The following is a 24491-nucleotide window of genomic DNA, read 5'->3' as shown; positions in this document are numbered from 1 at the left end:
AAAAAATTTGTTTGATACTCATGACTGTGAATATTAAGTGTAAATTGGATGCAAACTACACTTTTTGTTTTATAATATTGTGTCCAGGTTAGATCTGGGCACACATATGATGCGGGGGTGTGTTAGAATTTGGTAATTACTGCCAGTGATGCAGCAAGTGTTGAGATGTTATTTTCTGCTTCTTTAGCTTGAGACGTCAAATAATTTGACGAGTTCTCTTGGTCCTGTCACGGATGTTTAATGCAGTCGGCTGTACAAAGTTGTCTTTCTGTCGGATTGAAAGCGCTTTATGTACACAAAACCCCATTTTTTTAGATGTAACAATCAATTCTCTGGCAACATGCGGAGGCCCGATTTCAGTTACTTTTTGCTCACTCTCAGTCGGTAAACCTCGGCAGAAAGGGTACCCTTCTCTATGAATATCTTAAAATGTAATCCTTGCAATCAAACAATTAGTTATGGTAATTTTTTTAGAGATCAGATTCTGCATTGATTTAGGTAAATCTTGTAAAGTTCATTAGAGAGCCTCTCCACATATGCACAGCCATTTATAATAATGGATGCATAGATGTGAGAATTGTCCTGGTGGCACCATCTAATGATGCCGAGTTCGACCAAAGCATCTACAATTATTGTTGTAATGGCTAAGCTTAACTTAGCTGCTGGTTAAAAATCGCCACCCAAGCACTCCGTATAGATGGTTAACCAGCAAAGCTGAAACGTGCAGCCAGAGTGTTTATCACTGGGTTAATACAGACGGTCCATTAAACGACGGCTTGGTAGGCTGCCGGATCCTTGGTACACAGTTGCTGCTTGCGCTCGGCTGCACGAGCCAGTTCTTGTACCCAGGCTGCAGCATCGACACGGCGTAGACGAGCTTGTTGCCGGTTCTGCTTGTAGTGCTGCAGATCGAAAGCTGCCTGCTATTCAGGAGTACATATAATGCGTGGCCTACCCATTTCTCACTACTGGTGCAGCCAATTACGCGCCTCTCTCGTTCTCTCTTTTTTGCGCATGCGCATGGGGTTGAGCCGGAAGAGTTTTCAGCATACAGGACGGATGGACGAATCAGCTAGCCACTGTAAGAGTTGGGGTCGGGCATGTAAAAAGTGGTAGCTGGCCCATGCCGTCATCAGACTTATCCACACTAAGGACGTAGTTGAAGGGAGGAACTCGCTCTTATCGAAAACAAGGAGTACTACTGGGCTTATTTACTGTATCTACATGAAGAGTTGAGAATGTTACATGTCATCAGTCTAGCATGACTGAAGTGAAGCACACCGAGAAGCCGAAAACAGCTGCTTAAAACCCCCTCTGTCCTCCCTAGATCTCTAGGCCAGGGAAACTGCCGCCCAACCTTCATCCAATTGGAGCGTCCAAAGTTGTAGAAGGACCCGCTTTGAGGGCGAAGGTTCACACTCACTCCTGCACCTTTGTTTCACTGAACACACAGAAAGGAGGGGTCTTCGTGGATACGGGTTGTCACGCATGACTCAAGCTGGTGCATCTTGGTTTTTAGGTTGACCTCACGGTTAGCTGGGGCATTTTGTCAAATGACCATGGCAGTTACCGGGGTCCATGAGGGAACGCCTTAGAACACCCTTTTCCACGAGTTTTCTTGCTCCCAGTGGTCTGTGAAGGAGGCGACAGTGAACAAAAACAATACTCGGTCTGCCAAATGTGTCTCGCCTTGGTGGTGCCGCAAGTATGTCCGAGGGGCACGCATTGTTGGCTTCGTGAAGCAATTTGTTGCAACAGAGCAAGAGAAGCTAGAAGGTCACTACCCCTGCTGGCTGATCCTAACATCATATACAGCTTCGCTGTGAAAATGTTGGCAGCAATTATCATGAAGATATAGCGGTTTTGTTCTTTCCTTCCATGAGAATGCTCACGCAATGCGGAGGCACATTGAGTATATGGTGTGATCAATTTTAAGTTTTCCGGGATGTTTAAATATCGCTTGTGGCAGATAGCATAATTCCTGTCCTTGAAATGGATTATTCAGACACGCGGACATTACTTTCACAAGAAAAAACACATACTCAACATTATTAAAAAAAAAAAAACACTAACTTCTGAATTAATTACCTTACAGTACATGTTGCAATTTTTTTAATTGTAGATAGCAAATTTGCAAGGTGTATACACTTGGAATGAATTTCCAGAATTGCACTAGTTTGGAGATATTTACTACCGAACTCATCGTAAATGGCTGTTCCACTAACTCTATAAACAAAACGCTCTTTGCATTGAAGCACAAAAGTAACTGGAATGTCCATGTATTTTGACCCATGCTTTGGGAAATAACATCTCAAAGCTGGTGTCATCCTGGAGAGGCATTTTAACTGAATGCGCCTTGCAAATCCACAGGCTACAATTCGTTAATTGCAATATGTGACGTAAAATAATTTGTTAAGATGTTAATCAGTAAATTTTGATTAGTTAGTTGAATATGTTTTTTGATTTCACATGTTAGTAATGTTCACATGTTCGAATAATCCAGCTCAAGGACAAGAATTAAGCTATATGCCTAAGCATCAGTAGAGGTCATTGCCGGGGCTGGTGCTCGCGTCTATGACTTAGTTCCAGTATTCCACAAATGATAATGCACATAAAGACAGTTAAAATTCAGTTTTAGCAGTTTATCTTGCTGTCTTTGCTAAAGAAACCAGACAGCTCCCAAGAATGGTTGCTGTGAATTCCACTGTCTACTTATATGCATATCCTGGGACCAGAGACGCATTCCAAGAAGCAAGAGAAAGGCACGCACCAAGAGAGGAGGCGAAAACAAATCCCAGTCCGATGGCAAGGGGCCCACCCATGTTGAGGAACTTCTCACTCGGGGCACAGGCGGCCACCGCGGACAGGCCGGACACCACGCCAGCAGTGTAACATGCGGCTCTCATCATTATAGGCCCGCCCAAGAGGCAGAGGGGGGCCACGAGGGCACCCATGACGCCACAGTGCAAGGCCCAGGCAGCCTGTTTTGCCCCCAGTCCTTCTCTGTAGGGCAGCGAGCGGGCCACCATGCCTGTGCCAATCATGGCTGCAAAGCTTGCCCCTATGGCCTGCGTCAATGCAAGGAGGCAAAAACTTTGGTGGTCAATATGAATTACAACACAAAAGGAAAAGAAAGCCATGCCAAGACACACACTACCAGACAGTGCAACATGATGCAACATAGTAAGCACAATGCATTTGGCAAGGGGAGCTGACTGCTTTGGTCGTGCTGTTTACGGATGGGTAAGAGTTAGGGCGAAGGGATGGAATTAACAGCTCAGAGGCATTCATTTTACAAATATCAGTGCATTTTGTTCAAATCCTTGGCTGTGTGGTTGCTGTGCACAGCAACAGGTCACACTGTAATCCTTATGTGATGTTTTCATTTAAGAGTCCCCTAAAAATGTCAAAGTTACCCTACCATGATATTCACACAAACACAATAAGCATGTCGTATTAGCTGAACCAGAATGTGTGCCTACACTTTAAAGGAGCTTCTTACTGCCATTTAATCATGAAAAACACGCACCAGCACTCCTGGATGAGGAAGTAAAGTTTAGCAATGAAAAATGTAAATTATGCCAAGCTTGTACTAAAGGCATTTACGAGTGTGCCTACAACGAATACTTCCAGCAATAATTTCATGTGGTGTACCGTTTAGTCCAACGTGTCGCTGCATCAAACAAAATCTCTTGATGTCATGGTATTTCTGCTTTTCACATTGAGAGGCACTCAATATATATATTTATATGAAAATAAGGCCAAAAAGTATGCCTGCCCACAAAATACTTTTGTCACATGCCTGTCTGTGCTAGTTAAGCCTATCAGCACATGCTTTACAACAGCAATATCCCAGAAAATTATCATTCTGCAACAGAGTGAAAGCGGTGCTTTGTCTCACTCATCAAACTCACCAGCCACGAGCTGCGCATCACCAGGTTCATCATGGCAGCGTTCCGGCTCACAGCCAATGCAGAAGCTGCTGTGATGACAATGCTTCCTCCAAAGTAGGTGTAGGTATCGCGCACCCTCTGCCGCACATACTCTGGCCACACCCTGAAATGTTTTTTTCATGCAACGCTCAACAACAAATTCCTTAACTGAAACAAATGTGACAATAGAGACCCCATGTGAAGGAGAAATGGCCACTGAGGGTGCGAGGTCTCACAATTGCAACTATTTGCCCTGGGTTCAACAAAAGTTCAGGCCTCATGGCAGAGAAAAATGGAAGCAATGCAAAAGAAAGGGAACAAAGAGATTAAGTTTTGGAACACAAATAGGCTTCTTGTTCCAAGATCACCCAGACAGTAACCTACTTTTGTCACACATCTCTAAACAAAAAACCAAAAGCGTCACAAAATCTTCACCCTTCTCCCAATTTTTCTTGCTGAGTAAATGCATTTCTTTCAAGACTGCCAGAATGATTCTCCTTGCGTGGGGTCAATACAGAGACAGTGCTGAAAGAAAAGAATTGCGTGGCCTCTTCAGCAGTTACTTTCTCTGCAACTACGTGGCAGCTATGCAGCAACAATGGCACAAGGCTAATATCCAAGATTTCTAGAAAGGCAATCAAATTTTAGATGCACTCAATGTTTGCCTTTTTTAATTAAGTATACTGCATCCACGGCCTCTCAAACTCACTTATGTCCTAAACTATGTTTATGTCATCAGTGTGTTAAAAATGGTATATACAAAAACAACCAAACAACCCACGTAGCTCAACATTTAATTTTGTTTCAGTACTTTAGCATAATATCAGATGAGGAGTGCACAGACAAAATTAAAATTTCACATCTATGCAAATCTAGAAAAGGCTTTTAAAAGAAAAAAAAGAAAGAAATATGCAGATCCCCCACAGTGTGGGAATTGATGCAGGCGAAGCTTTCTGTGCTGTTTGCTTTGACTGTCGATAATTGGCAGTGATGTTGACAGCGAATGTTTAATTTCTTCATCGTTTAGCCCAATACAAGAGTCATCAGTTGATGTCAACGTTACCTTGCGTGCATTACTGCTGTTTGTCTGCATAGTACACAGAACGCAGAGGAAGACGTGTTTGCTTGAGGCGTCGTTGTGCGCTAATGTTCATAATCTCCGAGAGGGTTGAGCATTATCATTGCCTCATGTGGCACATTGCATCGTGGCAGAAGTGCTAAACTTTAATTGAATTATGGGGTTGTACGTGCCAAAACCACGATTGGATTATGAAGCACATCGTAGTGGCAGACTCCGAATCAATTTTGATGCCCTCGAGCAATGCCATAACCACAGAGCTACAGCAGCGGGTATAGAAGTGTTGATTCGACGTGCAACCACTTCCGTAGTGTGGCTTAGATCCTACAATGTTTTAATGTGGCTTTGCATCTGCATGCCCTGCGTCAGTTGCCCGCTTGAAAAATTTGCATGTCGTTTATTTTACAGGAATAGCAGAAATGTATCGTACCATCACTTTGTCCACAACTGCTGTCATGCATTTCCTTGCCTTTCCACGTCATCTTTTCCCTATTGTGTGCTCCCCCTGTACTGGAACTGCGAGTGAAGAGTGGCTAGGCTGTTATTCACTTGTTTCGAGACTGTGTCAGTTCTACCCATGCTATGCCTCCTCTACCTCCTCCTCCCTACCATTCTACCTACCTCCCATCAAGACTTGCATGTTAATTTCTACTAATGTGCAAGTAAGAACTGCAGTTTCTGCAATGATTTTGTGAGGAATTACAGATAAGCACAGCTGTCAAAATAATATTGTGGTGATGCCTAGGCCATTGGAGAGGGCATTGAGCACATGCGACGCAATGGAAAGGTCCAAGCTAGTTTTTCACGTCGCCTTTCTTCTCTGCCACGCACCTTCCATGCATATACAGCAAGACCAAGTCAGCTGTATGGAGATTCATTCCAACAAATACTCACATGGATCTCTCAAAGGCTCCTGCTTCACTCGACATGCCGAGTCCATAGTAGCAGAGGGCTCCCAGCCCAAAGGCCGATGCTCCTGCCAGAACACCCTTCCCCACGCTGAATGCTGCAAGAATGAAAAAAAAAAGCAAGACAGTCAAACACTTGTAGCCAGTCAATGACTGACACACAGACTTCCCACACAACAAAGCAAAACACGAAAACGTAACAAAAAGGTAGCATGACATTTGAGCAGGGCAAGTTTATGTAATGAAGGGTTGCGTAATGACCACTAGTTGGTTCTTGATTATTAAGCCAGCAAATAGTGCTTTGGCACTACGAGTCAATCAGCCATACCTACCACACTTTGTAATCGCATATAAATATACAGTAGAACCTCGTTTACATGTTCTAAAAAAAAAAAAAGAAATCCTAAGAAAATGTACTAACCAAGAAAACACGCGATTCAAATTAACAAAAGATTTGACAGACTCAACTGGATTTGACATCTACATAATGCGAATTGTTGTGCACGAGGTGCCGATGCTCGTCGAGCTGGTGGGGCTTTGGTGTTTAGCTGTTTTCTTATTGTGCAATATTTAAAGAGACAGACAACTGCTCAGGACATGAACAAAGATAATCCTGCTGATGGAAAGACAGCCTATCGTATTGACTAAAATGAGCCATGTTTTGCTCATTAAATGTGGATATATACTTTTGGTCCTTCACGAAAAGTCATGAAAAATGACCTTTGGCACCCTAGGCAGCAGAAACATGATGCATAAGTGACCTCTCCCATGACCTTCTAGAAGTGTACATGGTTCCTGTTTTTTAAAATTTTCTTTTTTATTAGTGGCATGAGCATTGAGTGACTCATTTCTTGCGCAGCTCTTCCAATTCACCCTCCGAGACGACTGGGGACGAAATTCTAAATAAATCAGAAGAAAAAAGAAGTACAGTATAAAATTCCTGGGTTTCAATATAGATATGATATCAGAACATAAATTTAGCTACAAGTTGAGTTAGTGAAGTATCAGGAATAATTAAAAATCACTGATTACCACACACCGAAGCACAAAATCAGGCTTTAGAGACCTGTCACATGAGCATGACTGGCGAAATTCCTGAAAACCCGGAAGTAGAAAGCGGAAGTAATGATGTAACTAATGACGTCAGACACAAGAAGGTGGCATGATGCTTAACTGGCTAATTAATGGAAAACAGTTGCCTGGCATAGACTGGACATTTTTCTAGCAGAGCGGATGTGACATCGCTCCCTCCTCGCTCGCTACGCTCCCAGCACTCACCTGCTCGCAACAGCAGCACGCGCGCTTGTTACACGCTCTGACATCAGCACTGGAGAGGGCACAAAAGATTCGCTTTGTGCATCGCTTGCTAGGGGGCTATGCCCCGCCAAGTGGCGCATACAGCGCTTCCCCACCCTCTGATGTTCGCTTGCTTAACCTAAAGAACACCAATGCCGAGGTGCGAGTGCCGCTAATAGACATCGAAGTCAAAGATTAGGGTCGCCTACCATTTTTAGTATTGAAATACAGTTTCTATTATAAGCTTTTTCCGACTTACAATGTGCAGGTTCGTTTGTAGCGAGCAAACAAATAAAGAACAATGCTAGGGGTCATGACATAGGCATGTACTTGGGGAAAGATGCGGCACAAATATGAGAGAGCTCTGTACAGCAGTGCAAACTTATTGTACTAGCTATATATATATTCAAAAGGTCAAAATATAGAGGGTTAACCACAGCTGCACTCACTCCTGTGAAAGCAGAATGATACGCGACTTTCACAATTTGAAAGGTGGGCTATTGGCATCGCTCTCACTTTTCAAGAATTGCTGGAGGAGGGACTCTTTTTTTAGAGGCTGCTCAGTTCGAAGAATTCCGGCAAAATATTCCTGCGCTTTTAAAAGTAACTGTTGCAGGTGTAAACACTACCGAGGATGAGTTTTTTGTTGCGCCATAAAAAACTGGATCCTTAAAAATTGTTTACCAGTCCCTTTAAAGGGTCCCTGAAATGGTTTGGACAAATTCTGTAGCTGCATTGAGTACAGCTATAGTAAAACATTAGTGCCACAATTTAAGTGAAGTGCCTTCTATTAAGAGAGCTATGGACAATTACAAATTACCCTCGTTCCAAGCCATGCTTTTTCTCAACTCGTTTGCCGAGTATGATCGGGGCTAAGCTCCGCGTTCACTGGCTTTGCGTCATGATGTGACATCGTGACGTCTACTTTCGGTTGTCTTAGAGCCGGAGTGCAAAGCCTCTCTAACCTCTCCGCTAGTCGCCTGACCATCAATCCCTCGCGAGAACTATCCGAACAGCATGCGTTGTGAGTGTTTGTCACAGCACCGAGTGCATCCGGCATTCTGGCAATTGCAGGTGAGCTCGGCATTTCACCAGATGGGTGGAGGTGAAAACTAAAGCCCCTCCATACTACTGTAAATTGAGCGGCCTAATCTGCCTGCACGGTGCAGCCGAGAGCTTAACCATCTAAACACAGAGCTAATATTGCTGTAACTAAGTGTAAAATATCTAGTAGAATACACTTGGTTACTGCTATATTAGCTCTGTGTTTGGCTGAGCTCTCTGTAACCAGGTAGCTACACTCTGCAGGCCGCTCACGTTTGCACCTCTGCCCATCTGGTAAAATGCCCAGAGTGTCTACGCTTACAGGAACACTGGACATTCTAAAGCTCTCTATTGTGGTAGTAATCCTCCAGCATGAAGTTACAGCCGCAAATGCGTAGATCATGATGCTGATCACATACCGACAGCCCGATTTGCTGCAGCCACTCCGCTCGTCTGTTCCCTTGCAGAGGGACATGATGTCACAGCTTGACATGTAGCCAATCGCTACGTTTCCAGCCTACAACGCAACAAGGGTGATTCATGGTCCTAGCGAAAAGAAACCTCGAGACCAACATTGACCATGCAGCTTGTGTCAACACAGAGCGAATTGTAATACAAAAAGACGACCCTCGCTGTGTGCCGGAAATGCCTCAGTGTAGTGAAATATTGCTGCTATGTATTCTCTTTCTGTTACTATTCTTTATAGAACCAAATTAACCAACATTCCAACTATTATGAACAACATTTATTCATGATAATGTTGGAAAAAGTAATTGATCACGCAACCTGGGTAGCCCACTGGATAGCTCGTCTAACTGACATTTCATGTGCCAGCTACGTAGATTGTAAAGGGGAATCTCAGGGGAGTGGCACCACTACAATCGGTAGCAATGCACATTTTTAAAACCTTATAATAAATAACCCACATTACGCAGGGCACTTAACTGTGTCACTTAATAATCAGAAGGACCTATCCTAACGACTCGGTACGTTTATACAAGATCGTCAAAATTGTTCTAGGGTCTTTTTAAGAATGCTTTCTATCTAAACTCACCTTTTAGGGGTGTGAGGGTGGGAGTTATATACCTATTGGCACCTTTAAGGACCCTTCACACTGAGGGTGTAAACCTATTTAAAGGGTAGCTAGCTCTTGCTCACACTATCCAGATTCACAGGAGATGCTGAACGCGCCAGAAAAGCCTAGGAGCGACGCACTGCTCGAGTCTCATAGGATGCGTCATCGAATCTGAGGTATTTAGTAGTGTGGGTATGCCCCTGAAAGTATGCCAGTTATTAGCTTACAAGTGATGTGAAGTATTTTTAGCTTGATGGATTCTTCACCTGTGCCTCTGGAACGTATCAAGGGCGATCCATAGCGCTCACAAAATGAAAGCTCGAGACCAACACCGACCGCACAGCTCACATCAGCACGAAGAACACAAGCAGGTGACACTTGCTGTGTGCCGGAAGTGCTCGAGTGTAGCAATATTGTCCTTGCGTATTCTCTTGCTGTTACTTTCTTTTTGAGAAACAAATTAAGCAACATTTTAACTATTACGAACAACATTTGTTCACTATAAATCTGGAAAAGTTATCAATGACCCGAGCTGGGTAGCCAATTGGACAGCTTGTCCAAATGACGCAAGATGGGCGACACATGTCAATTGGGGTGAGGCGACTGAAAACTCAGGGGAGTGGCGCTGCTGCGATGGGTAGCGATGTACATTTTTAAAACCTTATAACAAATTACACACTTTACGTGGAGCACTGAAATGCGTCACTTAATCATCAGAACGACCTGCTCTAACGAGTCGGTATGTTTGTACAAAATCGATATCGTTTCAGGGTCCCTTTAAAGAGGGTAACGGGAAACCGAAATGAAATCGAGCTGGTGGGCGATGCCGGATGTTGCTGAAGCAAAACGCAACGCTCGCATCACGCTGCCTGCAGCAAGGAGCAGCGGTGCATTTGGATTATCGCCTGCTTAGAGCATGCAGTATGCTACCAATGGCCCTATGCCCCATGCGTTGTAAAACAGAAAGGTGAAGATACTTGTCGCAATAAGCTTGGCAGCGATAGTAATGAATATGGCGTGCAACAACCTGAGAGGAGAATAAGAAACGGTGCACGCCGGCATTTTCGTGCCAGACAGGCGGGTGGCTACTGTTTTCAATAGCGCATGGCTTGTGCCTTTTTTTTTGTTTTACTTAGCATATAGTGGCGATGCAGTCTCCACCAGGGAACAGCGGAGCATTTGGGTTACGGCCTATTAAAAGTGTGCAGTACGCTTCCAACAGCATTACGCAATAGAGTTGGTGGTGATAGCCGTGAATGCGGCGTGCAACGGCCCCGGAGGTTATTTGCTGGTACAGAAATAAGAAATTGAGTGTGTGCCAGTGTTTTCATGCGAGACAGGTGGGCGAGAATAGTAGTGAAGCTGCCGCTGTGGGCCGCTATATACTGTTCTTGATCACACGTACCCAGTGGCGTAGCTAGGACGTCTGGCACCCGGGGCCCATAGGTATTCTGGCCACATTCACCAGGTATTCACCACCAGGTACTCACCACATTTCTCACATCTTCAGAATCGTAACAAGCTGCAGAACAGATTAAGAATTTTCTATTCTTTAGAGAGTTTTTTCCTGTTTACAGAATGTGGGACTCCATGCAAAAACTCGTGGCAGGAACAACAGATACGAGAATATCAACTATTTCATGTCTAGCAGGCTTGAAACGTACCTATCGAGCTACTTGAAAATTATGCCTGCTGCAACACAGTGTGAAAAACAATGAAAGAAGTGAACCAGCTACATACGATGACATACTCGCATCGAGCAAGTACACCCAGCCATCTACCTTCCGATTCATTCTACTAAAACACTTTGCGCACATTATTCAAACTTGCAGCAAACACTCCAATCAGCGGTGTCTCAGGATGTATACGACACATTTTATACATCATTGCTTTCATCTATGCTTTTGCTGGTTATGCACTAATCTTGTCACACACAACTGTGTACACAGCGCCTCAAAGGGTTAAGCTACTACCTCTAGGTGACATTGGTAGCAAATAGTTCTTGACAAGAGAAAATATTAGAGGTGTTCGAACGGTGGAGTTTTAAAACCAAATTAAGTACAAATATTGGAATAAATATGTGCTCCGAATACAGAAGCTAATACTAGATATTTAAAAAATTAAATTAATTAAATTCTGGAGTTTTATGTTGCAAGAACCACAATCTCATTATGAGGCATGTCATAGTGGGGGACTCCGGATTAATTTTGACCACCTGGGCTTCTTTAACGCATACCCACTGCACGGTACACAGGTGTTTTTGCATTTCGCGCCCATCGAATTGTGGCCGCCGTGGCCGGGATTCGATCACACTATCTCATGCTTAGCAGTGCAACGCCGTAGCTTCTAAGCTACCACAGCAGTTACTGCTTATTATTCGGTGTCTAAATGTACAAGAAGGAACACAGATAGGAAAAGCAGCAACTTCCTTCAATGCCTGTAATGATGTGCAATTTCCACTCAGTTGAAAATTTGTAAATGATCAAGTGAAAAGTCGCTAACTCGTACACATAGCACTTCTAGCATCTTAGATCTTATCCTAATCAGTAACCCGGAAAGCTTATCATCAACAACATATTCACCCGATGTCAGTGACCACAAAGTAATTCACGCTACATTCTTGTTTCAACCCGTAAGATGCCATTTAGTCAACAATACAATCTGTCTGTACAATAAAGGTAATTACGACGCTATTAATAATGATCCGAGTGCATTCGAGTGCTACTATACTACTGCTGTATATTTGGCTATAACCAAATATTTGTAGGAATCGCACATCAAATTTCCAAACTGAATATGTACAGTGATTAAATATAGAAGTATTAAATATTTATTATACATTTTAAATATCTGCACACCCGCCCAAAAAATATGCTTGAATACCTGTGTTGAAGGTGAAAACCAGTGAAAAACACAACAGGAAAACAAAGGGAGAGGCTATTCAGGTGATATGATTTCCAGCCTAGTCTCGTCGTCTTACTTGCGCATGTACACATTTTTCGCTGGTTTTTCACCTTCAATCAAGCACCGACTGGTCTAGCTAACCTTGTTGAATATCACAGGCCACGAACGCTTCTGCAGCATAATATGGCTCAAAGCTAACAGCTTGCAAGAAAATCCCTCACCACGGAGCTTGAAATGTAATGCAACGTTAAGAAAATCTCTCTTAGAGATTTCAATGAAACACTATGAGTGCTCACATCAAAAGTGACCCTGATGGCTCCACGTACCCCACTCATTGTTGGTGAATGCACCAAGGTTATGCATTTTAACCTCTTTTTACTTTAACTCTTCCACCTCGGCTTAAAAAAAAGAAACAGCTGAACTGCACATACAAATGCAAAAACTGCACAAGCCACTACAAATGGGTGGGTTAGCATGCCAGTACAAGCTATTCCATATGGAACCAGATGGCACTGTACAATGTAACAGGTAAACATGTTAACTCTTAAGCTGGCTTGAGTTAGAGCATAAGTAGTTCATTAGTTTCTTTGACTTTTTGTCTCAAAATAAATGTCAAAACGAATTTAAGCATCATGAGAACAGCACAAGGCAAGTACACATTATTATACATTTTACTAATCAGCCAGTCGATCAGAAATATTAGAAAACCGTCATGTGTGTTACATTAGTTTTTAAGTAAGTGAGAATTCAGTACAAATGCATACTGCACCAAAGAATTCCCAAGAATTTGGTAGAATGTACTTTTTCCCGTATACTAACTCCAGATGCAAAAGAAGAAAAAGAAGAGAGAAAAAAAAAAAGGGTCGAACAAATCCTTTATGCACAACAATTTTTAGCATCAAAAGACTGGCAGAACTTTGACAACATGTTGTGCTTCCTAGACACAAAATTTTATTCCATATCTATGGGTTGAAACATAATTACTCGCATGTAACTTGCAATGTGCAATATTTACGACTGCCACATAGAAGTGTCCCATACACGCTTCTACATGTCTGCCAAACAAAATTGCAAATGCCCAGCGAGCCTAGGAATCAAGATGTGCTTAATGAATACAGAAAATATAAAACAGTACGTATATAAATCCAGGTGCCAAAATATTGATAGGGACCTACGTCAACCGCCTCTCACTGCGTGAATTCAAACAAGTCAGAGGTTCATAGGAAGATGGAGACAGATGGAGATTAAAACAGTGTTGAACGGAAAAAACCAGTCAAAAACACAAAGGACCAGAGGAGAAGTTCACGACACAACGACCAGTCGTTGTGTCGTGAACTTCTCCTCTGGTCCTTTGTGTTTTTGACTGGTTTTTTCCGTTCAAGTATGTACCAACTGGCCCAGATTTCAACCCTTCTTAAAACAGTGGTCGAACAAGGGAAGACTCGGGCTCCAGCCTGAGACTTCCTTTGTTTGGGCTCTGTTACTCATCTCATTGCATGGGTTCTTCAAAAATGCAAGGGAAGTTTTCCTCAATTTCACATCAAACAATGCTTTCTCATGCCATGCCTCTGAAGGAACAAATAGGAACAAATAAGTTTTGCAGAAATCTGCAGGACAGACAAAATTTTGCGGAGCTGTTGTCCACCAGAAAGTGGCACAAAGCTGCAGAGGACTGATGCTACTGTTGGGCGGGTGGCACTTTCATGCCATTCTTGTGACCCTTATATGTATACAGCAGTCCATTGTTAAAAGGAACACCTCAGCATGTGGCCCCCACTTGGCATCGCCACTGCGTGTTCTGTGCAGGTGCAGCGAGTGCCATGGGTGGTGCTTGGGCTTGCGTCGTCTGCCAACACTAAGCAGTGGTGACATAGCTGGACCGCTGCTTATCAAGCTGCTCTTTTGTTTGGAAAGAGTAACTTTCCTCGCACCCAGATGCTTCAAAGAATTTTTCAACACTACAATATCACTTTGGTTGTCCTCATTGCCAGTAGCCGTTCGCCGGCAGCCTGCCCGGCTGACGAAGCATTTCTGAAATCAGTTCATGTGTTCAATGGCATTGCTTAACTTCAACAAGATAAAACGTCGCCTTACCTCAGCACAATCACACTGCAGCCTTTTTGTTCATTGATCTTACTTTATAAAGAAATGCCTGCCGAGCCAAAGGTTTACATTTCTCACAGATACACATGGTTGCACCTTGGTTTGAATTCCGGTCAATGAAAGAAAGCATGTTGTTGAGCTATGGTTATGGAAATAAGGCCAATGCACTATTTAAAGCATACACATACTAGCACTATCTCCAAGACACTTTGAAGCCAAACACTTAAAGTACTTTTTCATACTCCAAAACTTAGCACTCCACACCAAAGTGATTGTTACTTGTGATAAACACGTCATTGTTACCATGAAAGCTATACATAACCCATATTGATGATCGTGCTTATCCCCTGTACATTCCAACGAACATGCTTTTGAGTCGCTTGAGTGTTTCTTGTTCAGCCTACACACCGGCTAGAATGATGTTTTAATGCACAGGCATAAAACAAACACACAGATAATTCCAATTGTAGCTGTGCCACCACCCTCTATTAACAGCAAATGACAGCATGAGGTAATGAGAACAACATAGGACAGCTTGTCATGACGGACTTCGTAAGTTGGAATGATAAAAATGACAACCTAATTTTCTATGTAGTGATATTCTTTGTGATGCCCTAACTGCTGACTATGAGACTGACCAAGCAGTTGCCAGCCAACTCCAGAAAAGTGTGAGCGCTTTCTCCGTGACAATCCGAGCAGCAGCCACACTCAATAGCAGACGACATGAGCCGAGCACCGCGCCCATGGCACTGGCTGCATCTGCACAAAAGTATCGCCACAGATGCCACCGGTGGCGTTGTTGAGCCGGTGTCATGTGCTCCAGTGTTCTCTATAAGTGTGGACTGCTGTGTAAATCAGAATAAATTTTGTCACACACACACGCACGCACGCACGCACACGCACACACGCACACACACACACACACACACACACACACACACACACACACACACACACACACACACACACACACACACACACACACACCATTCATATTTTCTCCTTGCCATTTTAAAGCCAATGAACAACACCTTTAAAGATGTGCATCCTACTAAGGACATTTTACTATGCAGCAGATAGGTATTTTCATCTCCAGAGATGATATGTAGGGTCATATTTTATAAATTCCAGGCCAGCTAAAGGAAATGGCTCACCTGTATCACCAGCGGGGGCCATGACTATCTCGCGTAGTGTGCGCCTCTTGGCTGTGGCAGCCTGAAAGCGGGCCGACCGAGGTCGCGTTGACATGTTCAGAGTCTTCTGGGTCATCGTAGGCCATCGTGAGGATGCTGGCCCTGCTGCGAAAGTCTTCGCAGATGTCCTCACAGCTGCCGGTGAAAGGCAGCACCTCCAAACCACCAGCATGCTGGCCTTTTTATGTTGCTGCTGCTCCTAACGAATGCCCCTCTGTAAAAACAAAGCAGATGTACTTCTGAATGCAGCCAAATAAACTACAGCGTAGCAGGACTAGAAAAACAATAGATACGGCAAGATGTGTTTGGGCACAGTGTTATTTCCACTTAACAATTGCAATTTCATCTCCGAATGGGTTACCCACTGCAAGCTAATTTGTGCCTACAGGTGACAAGGAAGTCTGTTCAAGGTAAGTAACTATTAAAAAAAAAAGGGGGGGGGGGGCAGGGCTATTTTCTTGTGCAACTTGGCATAGTTGTACAAATCTGTGAATATGTAAGCACACTTATTCACTTGTCAGACTGCAGCAGTGTACTTATCGGTGCATGCTCCTGTTCTGAATTATACTTAACCCAGAGCTCAGCCTGTGTTGTCTATTACAGTCAAAACAAGCGTTGCAGCTTTTTAACTAAAGCGTCATAGCCAAAATCTTTGTGGCCAATGAGCGAGTGACACAGGCTGCTACAGCCCTATGGTTGGGCTCCTATGCTTTGCCATTAAAGCTTCTGAGAGAGTGAGCGGAGCCTTGTGTTTTTGAACAGGAAAATTCACCATATACCCGACTACTTTCTGATCTCATGGTGGTACTGGATTGAATTTTCTGACCAGGTAGAAGTCTTTGTCCACTACATGTTTGCTTTCTAAAGAATTAGTATCAGTTTCCCTTTGCAGTGTGTGGCTATGGGCAAAAGGATGTTAAACTTTCCTTTCACAGAAGCCTTCCACACTGGAGGTTTTTGCAGAAACCATTTGGTTATAACTGAAACCATTTGGATACAACCGTGGTACCAGCACATGGCTTGGCAATAGCTCCAGTTGCACATGCAGCAATTGGCCTGGAAAATTTTTGGCAATGGTTACAAAGATCACTTTTACATTTCTGGGCACTACACGCTCGTGTCTCCTTCTGTCAATTAATGTGAAAATGGAAAACGGTGCAACAATGTACGACCTTGATCTTTTTTTTAGCATTAACATGGAAGCACGTGGCTTTCAGTACCACGGTTGCAGCCTAGTGGCACCATAGAAACGTTCTGTGCATGTGTGACTAGAGTGGCCTCCCTTTACAGCATTACATGACTGAAATTATTGCATGTCATTGCTAGGCACTTTTCTTTCCTTCACTGTGGGTCGCATCTAACTCATAGGCCACACTACGCAACTGTAAGATCAAATGGCACGTTCCTCAACCTTGGTCTGGGCTAAATACCATGAAGTATAATTTTCGCTGCCATTTCTGCCCCCAAATTTTTTCATACTGTAATTTCAATAAAAGAAGGTAATGGGGTGTACAAAGGAAGTTACAGACCAGTTCCTAATTGTCCCTAAACTATTTATTCAAGTGCGAGCTAAATGAAGAAACTTAATAGCTGCTAGCTGAAATTAACCACTGCTTTGCATTGGGATACTTGGTGAAACATTACTCGGGTGAAACCATTTCTGTCATTCTACACTGGAGTAAATTGTAGACAACAGGCATGAAATTTATGTCTCTTCTCAGATTTTACAACTCTTCACAAACAAATGCTCATCGCTAGTCTGCAGTGGTAGATCAAATTGACGCTTCACCAGGCATCCTATCATGCACCCTGACATACATTTTCCAGAAGATGGTACTTCATTTGTCAGCCGTGACAGCACTGCGTAGCAGACAGGTGTAAGGACACGACATGTGCACGAAGAATTTTTTTTTACGCTGCACCTGCTGAACATGCACGAAGCTTTTCTGCACCACTCTTAGACTGTGCTAATAGTATTAGACTGCCGTGTTCATGCTTAAAAAAGATCAAAATAGTACTTAATGTAGAGTTCTTTGGGCCTGCACATGTGAACCACATTCCCCCCAGAAAGACTGTCTATTGGGCTAGTTGGTCTAACATAGTTACCTCGAGATATAGTGCAAAAAAGTACACACACACAAAAGACATGGCAGACGAGGACGAGCGCTACTACCAACTGTTCATTTCAATCAACACGCCCTCCGATTGTATAAAGTGAGCCATGTACAGGTGTCAAGCCCCCTTTTCATGCAAAGTTGATAAAAACGCATCTTAAAAAGTGAGCAATACTGCTATCTGCTTCAGACAACAGAGTTCAGGAAGTTCAATTCAGCACTGTGCAAAATAATAAACGCTTCACTAATACAGACTGGTGAATTCTTGCCAATAGAGAATGCATCTAAAGCCACTCGAGCCGTGTAGTTTGCAGACTTGCCTAATATGATCATCTCATAAAATCGCGCTTCACAACCACACGTGGCGATATGTGCAACCAAGTATGCATATTTGACGTCTTTTTTTTTTTTTCAGCTTTTACCGTACGCTCCCCGAGCCGGTCGTTGACATACTGTTCGGATTGGCTGATGAACATACATATGCACTTCAAGAGAATGCAATATACCACTCCTGTCGAGCACCTTACGTAGGGCCGTTCATCCCTGGTTTGGCGACCTTGTTTGCCGTGATCGCAAATTCGAGGGCTGAGCCTGGAAAGCTTGCTAGGAGATGTGAAGCCCACAGGAATACGATGCCTGTTCGCAACCTTATTGAATGTGTGCGATGGATTGATGTGGCGATGGTCAAACTGGACCATCGCCCACTGTCAGAAAACAAGATCCTTGGACACTGGCCTACGCGAACATCGGCGCGATCGGCTATGAAGGCGCTGCTGCGGTATTTAAAAGACACTGGACTTTCTGACAGATTATGACTTCACTGTGTGACTCAGGATTGTACGGTGCACTGCATCACAATAGGAACGCCTTTGCGGGCTGCGTGACAGTGCCCACAGAAACAGTGTGTGTACGTGTGTGTTTGTGTGTGTAGTTTCTTTTTTTTAATCCTTCTCCCTCTCACCTATCGCTTCCCCTTTCCCCTCCCCCAGTACAGGCTAGCCAACCGGAGATAATCTCTGGTTAACCTCCCTGTCTTTCCTTTGCCTTTTTCTCTCTATATATATATTAAGGGTCTCACCGTCTGTCGCTGGGTCTCCACCCTTGCTGTTCCAGCTCTGTTTTCTACTTTCTGCAGGAGAGATTCGGCCACCGCACCAATAAGCAACTCAGGGAATCCCGCTGCCAATAGGTGACCAATCTGATTTTTTACTTTATGCTCCACGGTATGTGGGGACGACTTTCGGAACGCAGCATCCAGGCACTGAAACGCGATACCCCTTTGTAGTATTTTTGATTGGGCAGAGTCAAAAGGCAAAAGAACCTTTTTGACCCATGGGAGGTACTCCCAACATACACAGTCTCTGCGAAACCTTAGCATAAGATCAAGGAACTGTAACCCCTCAGTGCTAGGCAATTCATGAGTGAAACTCAAACCCTGCACTGCAGGGTTTGAGTTTCACTCCCAACATACTATGTATGTTGAGAGTACCTCCCATGGGTCAAGAAAGTTCTTTTGACTTTTGGCTCTGCCCACTCATACTAAAAAGGGGCATTGAGTTTCAGTGCCTGGATGCTGTGCTCCGAAAGTCGTGCCCACATACCATGGAGCACAGATTGAAATATCACATTGGTCGCCTACAAGGGAGCGGGATTCCCCAATTTGGTTACTGGTGCGGTGGCCTAATCCCTCCTGCAGAAGGTAAACAGAGCTGGAATGGAAAGGGCGGAGACCCAGCGACAGACGGCGAGACCCTTAATGATGCCTTATGTGCCTAAGGTCTCGCACACATTCAATAAGGTTGCGAACAGGCATCGTATTCCTGTGGGCTTCACATCTCCTAGCAAGCTTTCCAGGCTCTGCCCTCGAATTTGCGATGACTGCGAATGAGGTTACCAAAACAGGCATGACTGCCCCTATGCAAGATGTGCGACATGAGTGGTATATTCCATTCCCTTGAAGTGCAGAAGTGTGCACATCGGCCAAGCCAGATGGTGTGTCAACGACCGGCTCGGGGAGCATGCGCTAAAGGCCGAGAGAAAAAAAAAAAAGACAAATATGCACACTCGGTTGCGTTATATCAGCACACATTGTTGCAAGGCTTGATTTTATGAGACCACCATCTTGGGCAAGTCTGCAAACTACACAGCTTGAGTGGCTTTATATGCATTCTTTATCTGCCAGAATTCACCTGCCTGTATAAGCGAAGCTTCTATTCTTTTACACAGTGCTAGACTGGTCTTCCTAACCTGTTGTCTGAAGCAAATAGCAGTATTGCCCCCTTTCTTAGTATTGCTCGCTTTCTTAGATTTGGTTTTATCAACTTTGCATGGGGAAGGGGGCATGACACCTGCATATGGCTCAATTTATAAAATTAGAGTGTGTGTAGATTGAAATTAACAGTTTGTAGTAGCGCTCATGCTCGTCTGCTGTGTCTTCTTCGTGTGTATGTATACTTTTTTGCACCATATCTAGAAGGAACCGCATTCCTGTTGGCCCATAGACTTTTTACAACATTTCAGTCTGCTATGTGCTGGCATTCACTTGATACTGTTTGCAGCAGCCAAACGCCAACATGCCTGTACAAGAACCAAGTAAACATTTTCATACAAGTCATTTGGTAACTACCGCCAGTTACATAATACTATAGGTGTGCGAATATTCTAAACTTTCGAATAACAAATCAAATAGTCTCCTATTTGTCAATGCAAATATTTTCCGAAAAAGTTTGGTATATTTCAAAACATCAACTGTGTCCAAATAGACATAAAATTGAAGCAAAAGTAGGGTAAATGTTGACCTCCGCGGGCGTAGTAGACATAGAACAAGAGAGCTTGCGTAGCGGAGTAGGCTACGTCACTTAGGTAGCCATACCTTATAAGGTGGACAGCGGTTATTCGCACTGCCTAAGAGCCCTGAGCACGCGAAGAAACTACCTTTTTGCTGCTAAGGCACCATTTGTGCATTCAATAAACAATCCTTCATAAAATGCTATGTATCGATAGAAACTTGCCAAATTTAAGTATACTAGGATCTGAACATTGTTTTATATTAATTGTGATAACAGCTCTTCATTATTCGAAAAGTATTCGGTATTAGATTTAATTTGCTTCTGGAACTATTAGATTGATATCCTATTCGGTGTCAAGAATCACTACTCGCATACCCATACATAAGACCCAAAAAACCGGAAACAAACGCTGCGTTACATGCGTTACGCTGCGTTGCCGGTTACATGTGCCCTCCTGGAGCAGTACCTGTAAAAAATCCAATCTATCGAAGCAAAGAAAAAATCGGCACGCGATACAACACCAGTCAGAATCTTGCCCGCAAAAGAACCGGACAAGTTTAATTGCATCACCATGGGCTAATCGACGGAACGAAAAAAAAAAGGTCAATGAAAGGGCAGAATTAAGTTTTATAGGTTGAAGAAACTTGCAAAGCTGATTATCGCCCCTTTCGCGGCTTATAGAATGCCGAGAAAAAGCACTATAGGCTATAGATTCAAGATGACGCAATTATCGATGTAAATCAGACGCAATAATGAAAATCATGCGCCACTTTCGCGAAGAAAGGCAAGTGATGTAGAAAATTACATAGGAATATGCTAAATCTATTGGTACACGTAATACTACCTTACGGAACTGATAAAAATGAATGCTTCGAGAAAAGCCGGGAGCATGTATCTAAAGGGTAGCGTCACAGCCAATGTGCTGAAGGAGTCGGACACCACCATTTGTGCTGGCGAGAAAACAGATATACTACAAGAATCGTGTGCTTACAGTGCTGGAGTTGACTCAGATGGGTTCAGAAATGACCAACAACTTCGCGAAAACAGAAAACTCTAGCAAATGTGAACCGAAAGTTCGCGAACAACTGTACGGTACCTCTGCAAGCTTGCTCCCTCTAGTGGAATCAGTGGCTCGCTCCTGTTGATGGCTGTGGTGATGCGACGGACGCTGGATGCTGGAGTACACAAGAGGAGAGGGCGTTCGGCGGTGCGGCCTATACTCTTATAAGCAAAATTACACCCTTTGGGTCATATCTTGCCACACAGCGATAATTGTCATGTCTTGAACGCATTTCCTTTCTTTAACACTGCGAGCCCGGTACTTCCAAGTTACGAACCGCATGCGTGTTATCAGCATGACAGATCATTCTCGACAGGAAAGTAACGAGCGCAGCGTTTTCAAGAAAGGAAACGCAAGCAAGGCAGATGACGATTATCGTTGTGCGGCAAACACACAGCCCAAAGGGTGTACACTTGTTTAAGAGTGTACGGTATCCCCATCCAAACAAGGGTGGTAGCCATGGTGGTAGCCCACGCTGCCATGGCCGCTCTTTTGACCTTCATGGTGCGATGATTCTCGGCCTCAAAGGTCATTTGTTCGCGCTATCAAACCACTGGAAAAGCAAGGGAAAAACATTTAACTGTCCTAAAGAAAGGAAATGTTCTCAGCATTTGTAATTTCGCTACCTTTACACCATCAGCCCTTCAGCCGAAGCATGATAGCCAGGTAGGCGAGTTGGTTTGCAAACAAAACAAAAGCAGGAAAAACGACGCGTTGGTTCATTCTTCTTTTGTCCCTATTTGCGCTGTGTCCCACGTTTTATACGAATCTTTCAGCCGTCTTTTGCTTGCCGCTGCTTGGGCAAGGTAGTGTGACAGGCGCCGTGCGTGCGCCGTGGGAGAGAAACGCACAAAAAGCGATGAAAATTTTGACCGCCGCTAGAACTGCTCGGGGGGGCGCTGCCGTCGTCGGGAGCGCGTAGGGTACTGTAGGTAGGGTCTGTGGTAGGGTCCCCAGCGCGGCTAGCGCGACGGCCGCAGCGCGTGTTAACGCAGCGCGCGAATTCAGGAAAGATGACAGAGATTAGTGAAGAGCGCTGCAATGTGTTATCGATATTCTCGAAATTCACCGTTTGCTGAACGCGTTAATTTGTTGTATGTGCACCCCAGAAGTGAGATGTAGCAGCGTCATGCTTTCAAAAGCAGGCACGTGTTTGTACGTGGCTGACAAAATAGGTAGAAAGTGCGCGCGAAAAAGGGGAAAAAGAAACGTAGTGCTTTTTTTTTTCTTTGGAGCTTTGAAGGATGTCTTGCGACAAAAGAAGTCGGCTCATAATATGAAACGGAGACATAGAGAATTCACGACTTCGTCGTCTGCAGATCACACTTCAATGTAGCGCTCTCCGAAAGCAGTTATCGCCGCATTATCAATGGTGAAGTTGTGGAAATACCGCGTGATCAGTCAGCCGCACCTGACCCAATATGCCGCCCCGTGTTTCCGTATGCGCCGAAATATCATGCACAAGGTAAAGAAAGCTCTGTGAAAAAGAAAAATGTAAACTGGTGTTGCTGACTGAGAGATCATTCCATGTTACCCGCCACAGTAGCCTAGTCGCTACGGCGTTGCACTGCTGAGCTCGAGGTCGCGGGTTCGATACAGGCACGGCGACGGCCGTTTTCGGATGGGAACTGAATGCAAAAACGCTCGTGTACCATGCATTGGGTGCACTATGGTGCACGTTAAGGAAACCCAGGTGGTCAAAATCAATCTGGAGCGCTTGCTACGGCGTGCCTGACATAGCTAAATCGTCTTTTTGGCGCGTAAAAAAATAATTTAAAATTACAACAATCCATGTCACGGCTGCTGTTCGTATGGCAAAAATTAAGAGCACAGCGAAGGCGAGCGACAGTGCAGATGCAGTGACAATGTTCATTCCGGGAAAGGTTTTGTTGTATATATCATACTGCACACGTACGTGATAAATGAAATAAGCTGGGCACTACACACAAGAAAGAAAAAGTGAGAGAAGGTCAAATGAAACCAGTGAACCACTCGGCTATCACTTAATTGCATAACCTAAGTTTAATTCTCTTTCTGTGGGGGAGCTATTCAAGGCTAATCGAGACAACCTGAGCTTACCTTTTTTATGTGATACGCTTAATCTATCTTGCACGTCACTTGGTCTGGGTTGCGAAAAACAATCTTTTTTTTTTTGTCGCAAAGCACTGCTAAATACGAGATTAAAGTAACAAAATTTATACTTGCGAATGACGCAATGGCCGTATAGGTTTCAACTAAAAAAAGCCGGCAGATCCCACGCCCTGTGGGAATCGATATTATGCGAAGCAGTGTGCGCGGACCCTACCGAGTTAACGAAACGACCATGAGATCACCAATACGTAGGCGGCGGTTTCATGACCTACATGACACGCATGTCATGACCTATCATTTGCGTTCATCATATACTCTTGTCATACTATGTCAATCTTGTCTGTCATTTCATGTACGTCTGTCAAGCACCAAGACGTAGGTGGCTAGATAGATACTGTCAAAGTGGCAAATGTTCGCCAAGAAATGCTTCGCATTTAAAAGCCCGCAGATCCCACGCCCTCTGGGAATCGATGTTATGCGATGCAGTGGGCAGGGAGCCTACGTAGTTAATGAAACAACATGAGAGCACTAAGACATAGGCGGCTGTTTCATGACCTACTACATGACACGCATGTCATGACCTATTATTTATGTTCGCCATACTCTCTTGTGACACTGTGCCAATCTTGGTATACATCAAGATGTAGGCGGCTGCTTCATGACCTACATAACACGCATGCCATGACATTCATGTCATGACCTATCATTTAAATTCATCATACGCTCTTGTCATACTATATGCCAATTTTGGTGCATACTAAGACATATAGACAGCTGTTTTATGACATACATGACATTCATGTCATGACCTATCACTTATATTCGTCATAAACTCTTGTCATATACTATGCCAATTGTGGTACATATCAAGTTAACGAAACGACCATGCGAACACCAAGACGGA

The 24491-nt window shown here is 43.9% G+C and overlaps 1 protein-coding gene across 2 annotated transcripts in view; it reads right to left on the bottom strand.

Moving 5' to 3' along the window:
- Positions 1–21661, bottom strand: part of LOC139060187 (growth hormone-inducible transmembrane protein-like) — a 34339-nt gene extending 12678 nt beyond the window's left edge. The window contains exons 1-5 of one of the 2 annotated variants that reach the window (XM_070539138.1): positions 21533–21661; positions 15495–15747; positions 5905–6016; positions 3915–4056; positions 2771–3068 (exon numbers count right to left, since the gene is read on the bottom strand). In XM_070539138.1, the coding sequence (XP_070395239.1) occupies positions 2771–3068; positions 3915–4056; positions 5905–6016; positions 15495–15705 (763 nt within the window). In that variant the 5' untranslated portion in view covers positions 15706–15747; positions 21533–21661. Of the gene's footprint in view, positions 1–2770; positions 3069–3914; positions 4057–5904; positions 6017–15494; positions 15748–21427 lie in introns of both variants that reach the window. The other variant, XM_070539137.1, reaches the window with a different exon arrangement.
- Positions 21662–24491: the final 2830 nt, after the last annotated feature.

This window comes from Dermacentor albipictus, chromosome 1 (genome assembly GCF_038994185.2).
Source record: "Dermacentor albipictus isolate Rhodes 1998 colony chromosome 1, USDA_Dalb.pri_finalv2, whole genome shotgun sequence".
Taxonomy (NCBI): Eukaryota; Metazoa; Arthropoda; class Arachnida; order Ixodida; family Ixodidae; genus Dermacentor; species Dermacentor albipictus.
The sequence above is the reverse complement of the archived record's forward strand: the minus strand, read 5'-3'. Positions and strand labels throughout refer to the sequence as shown.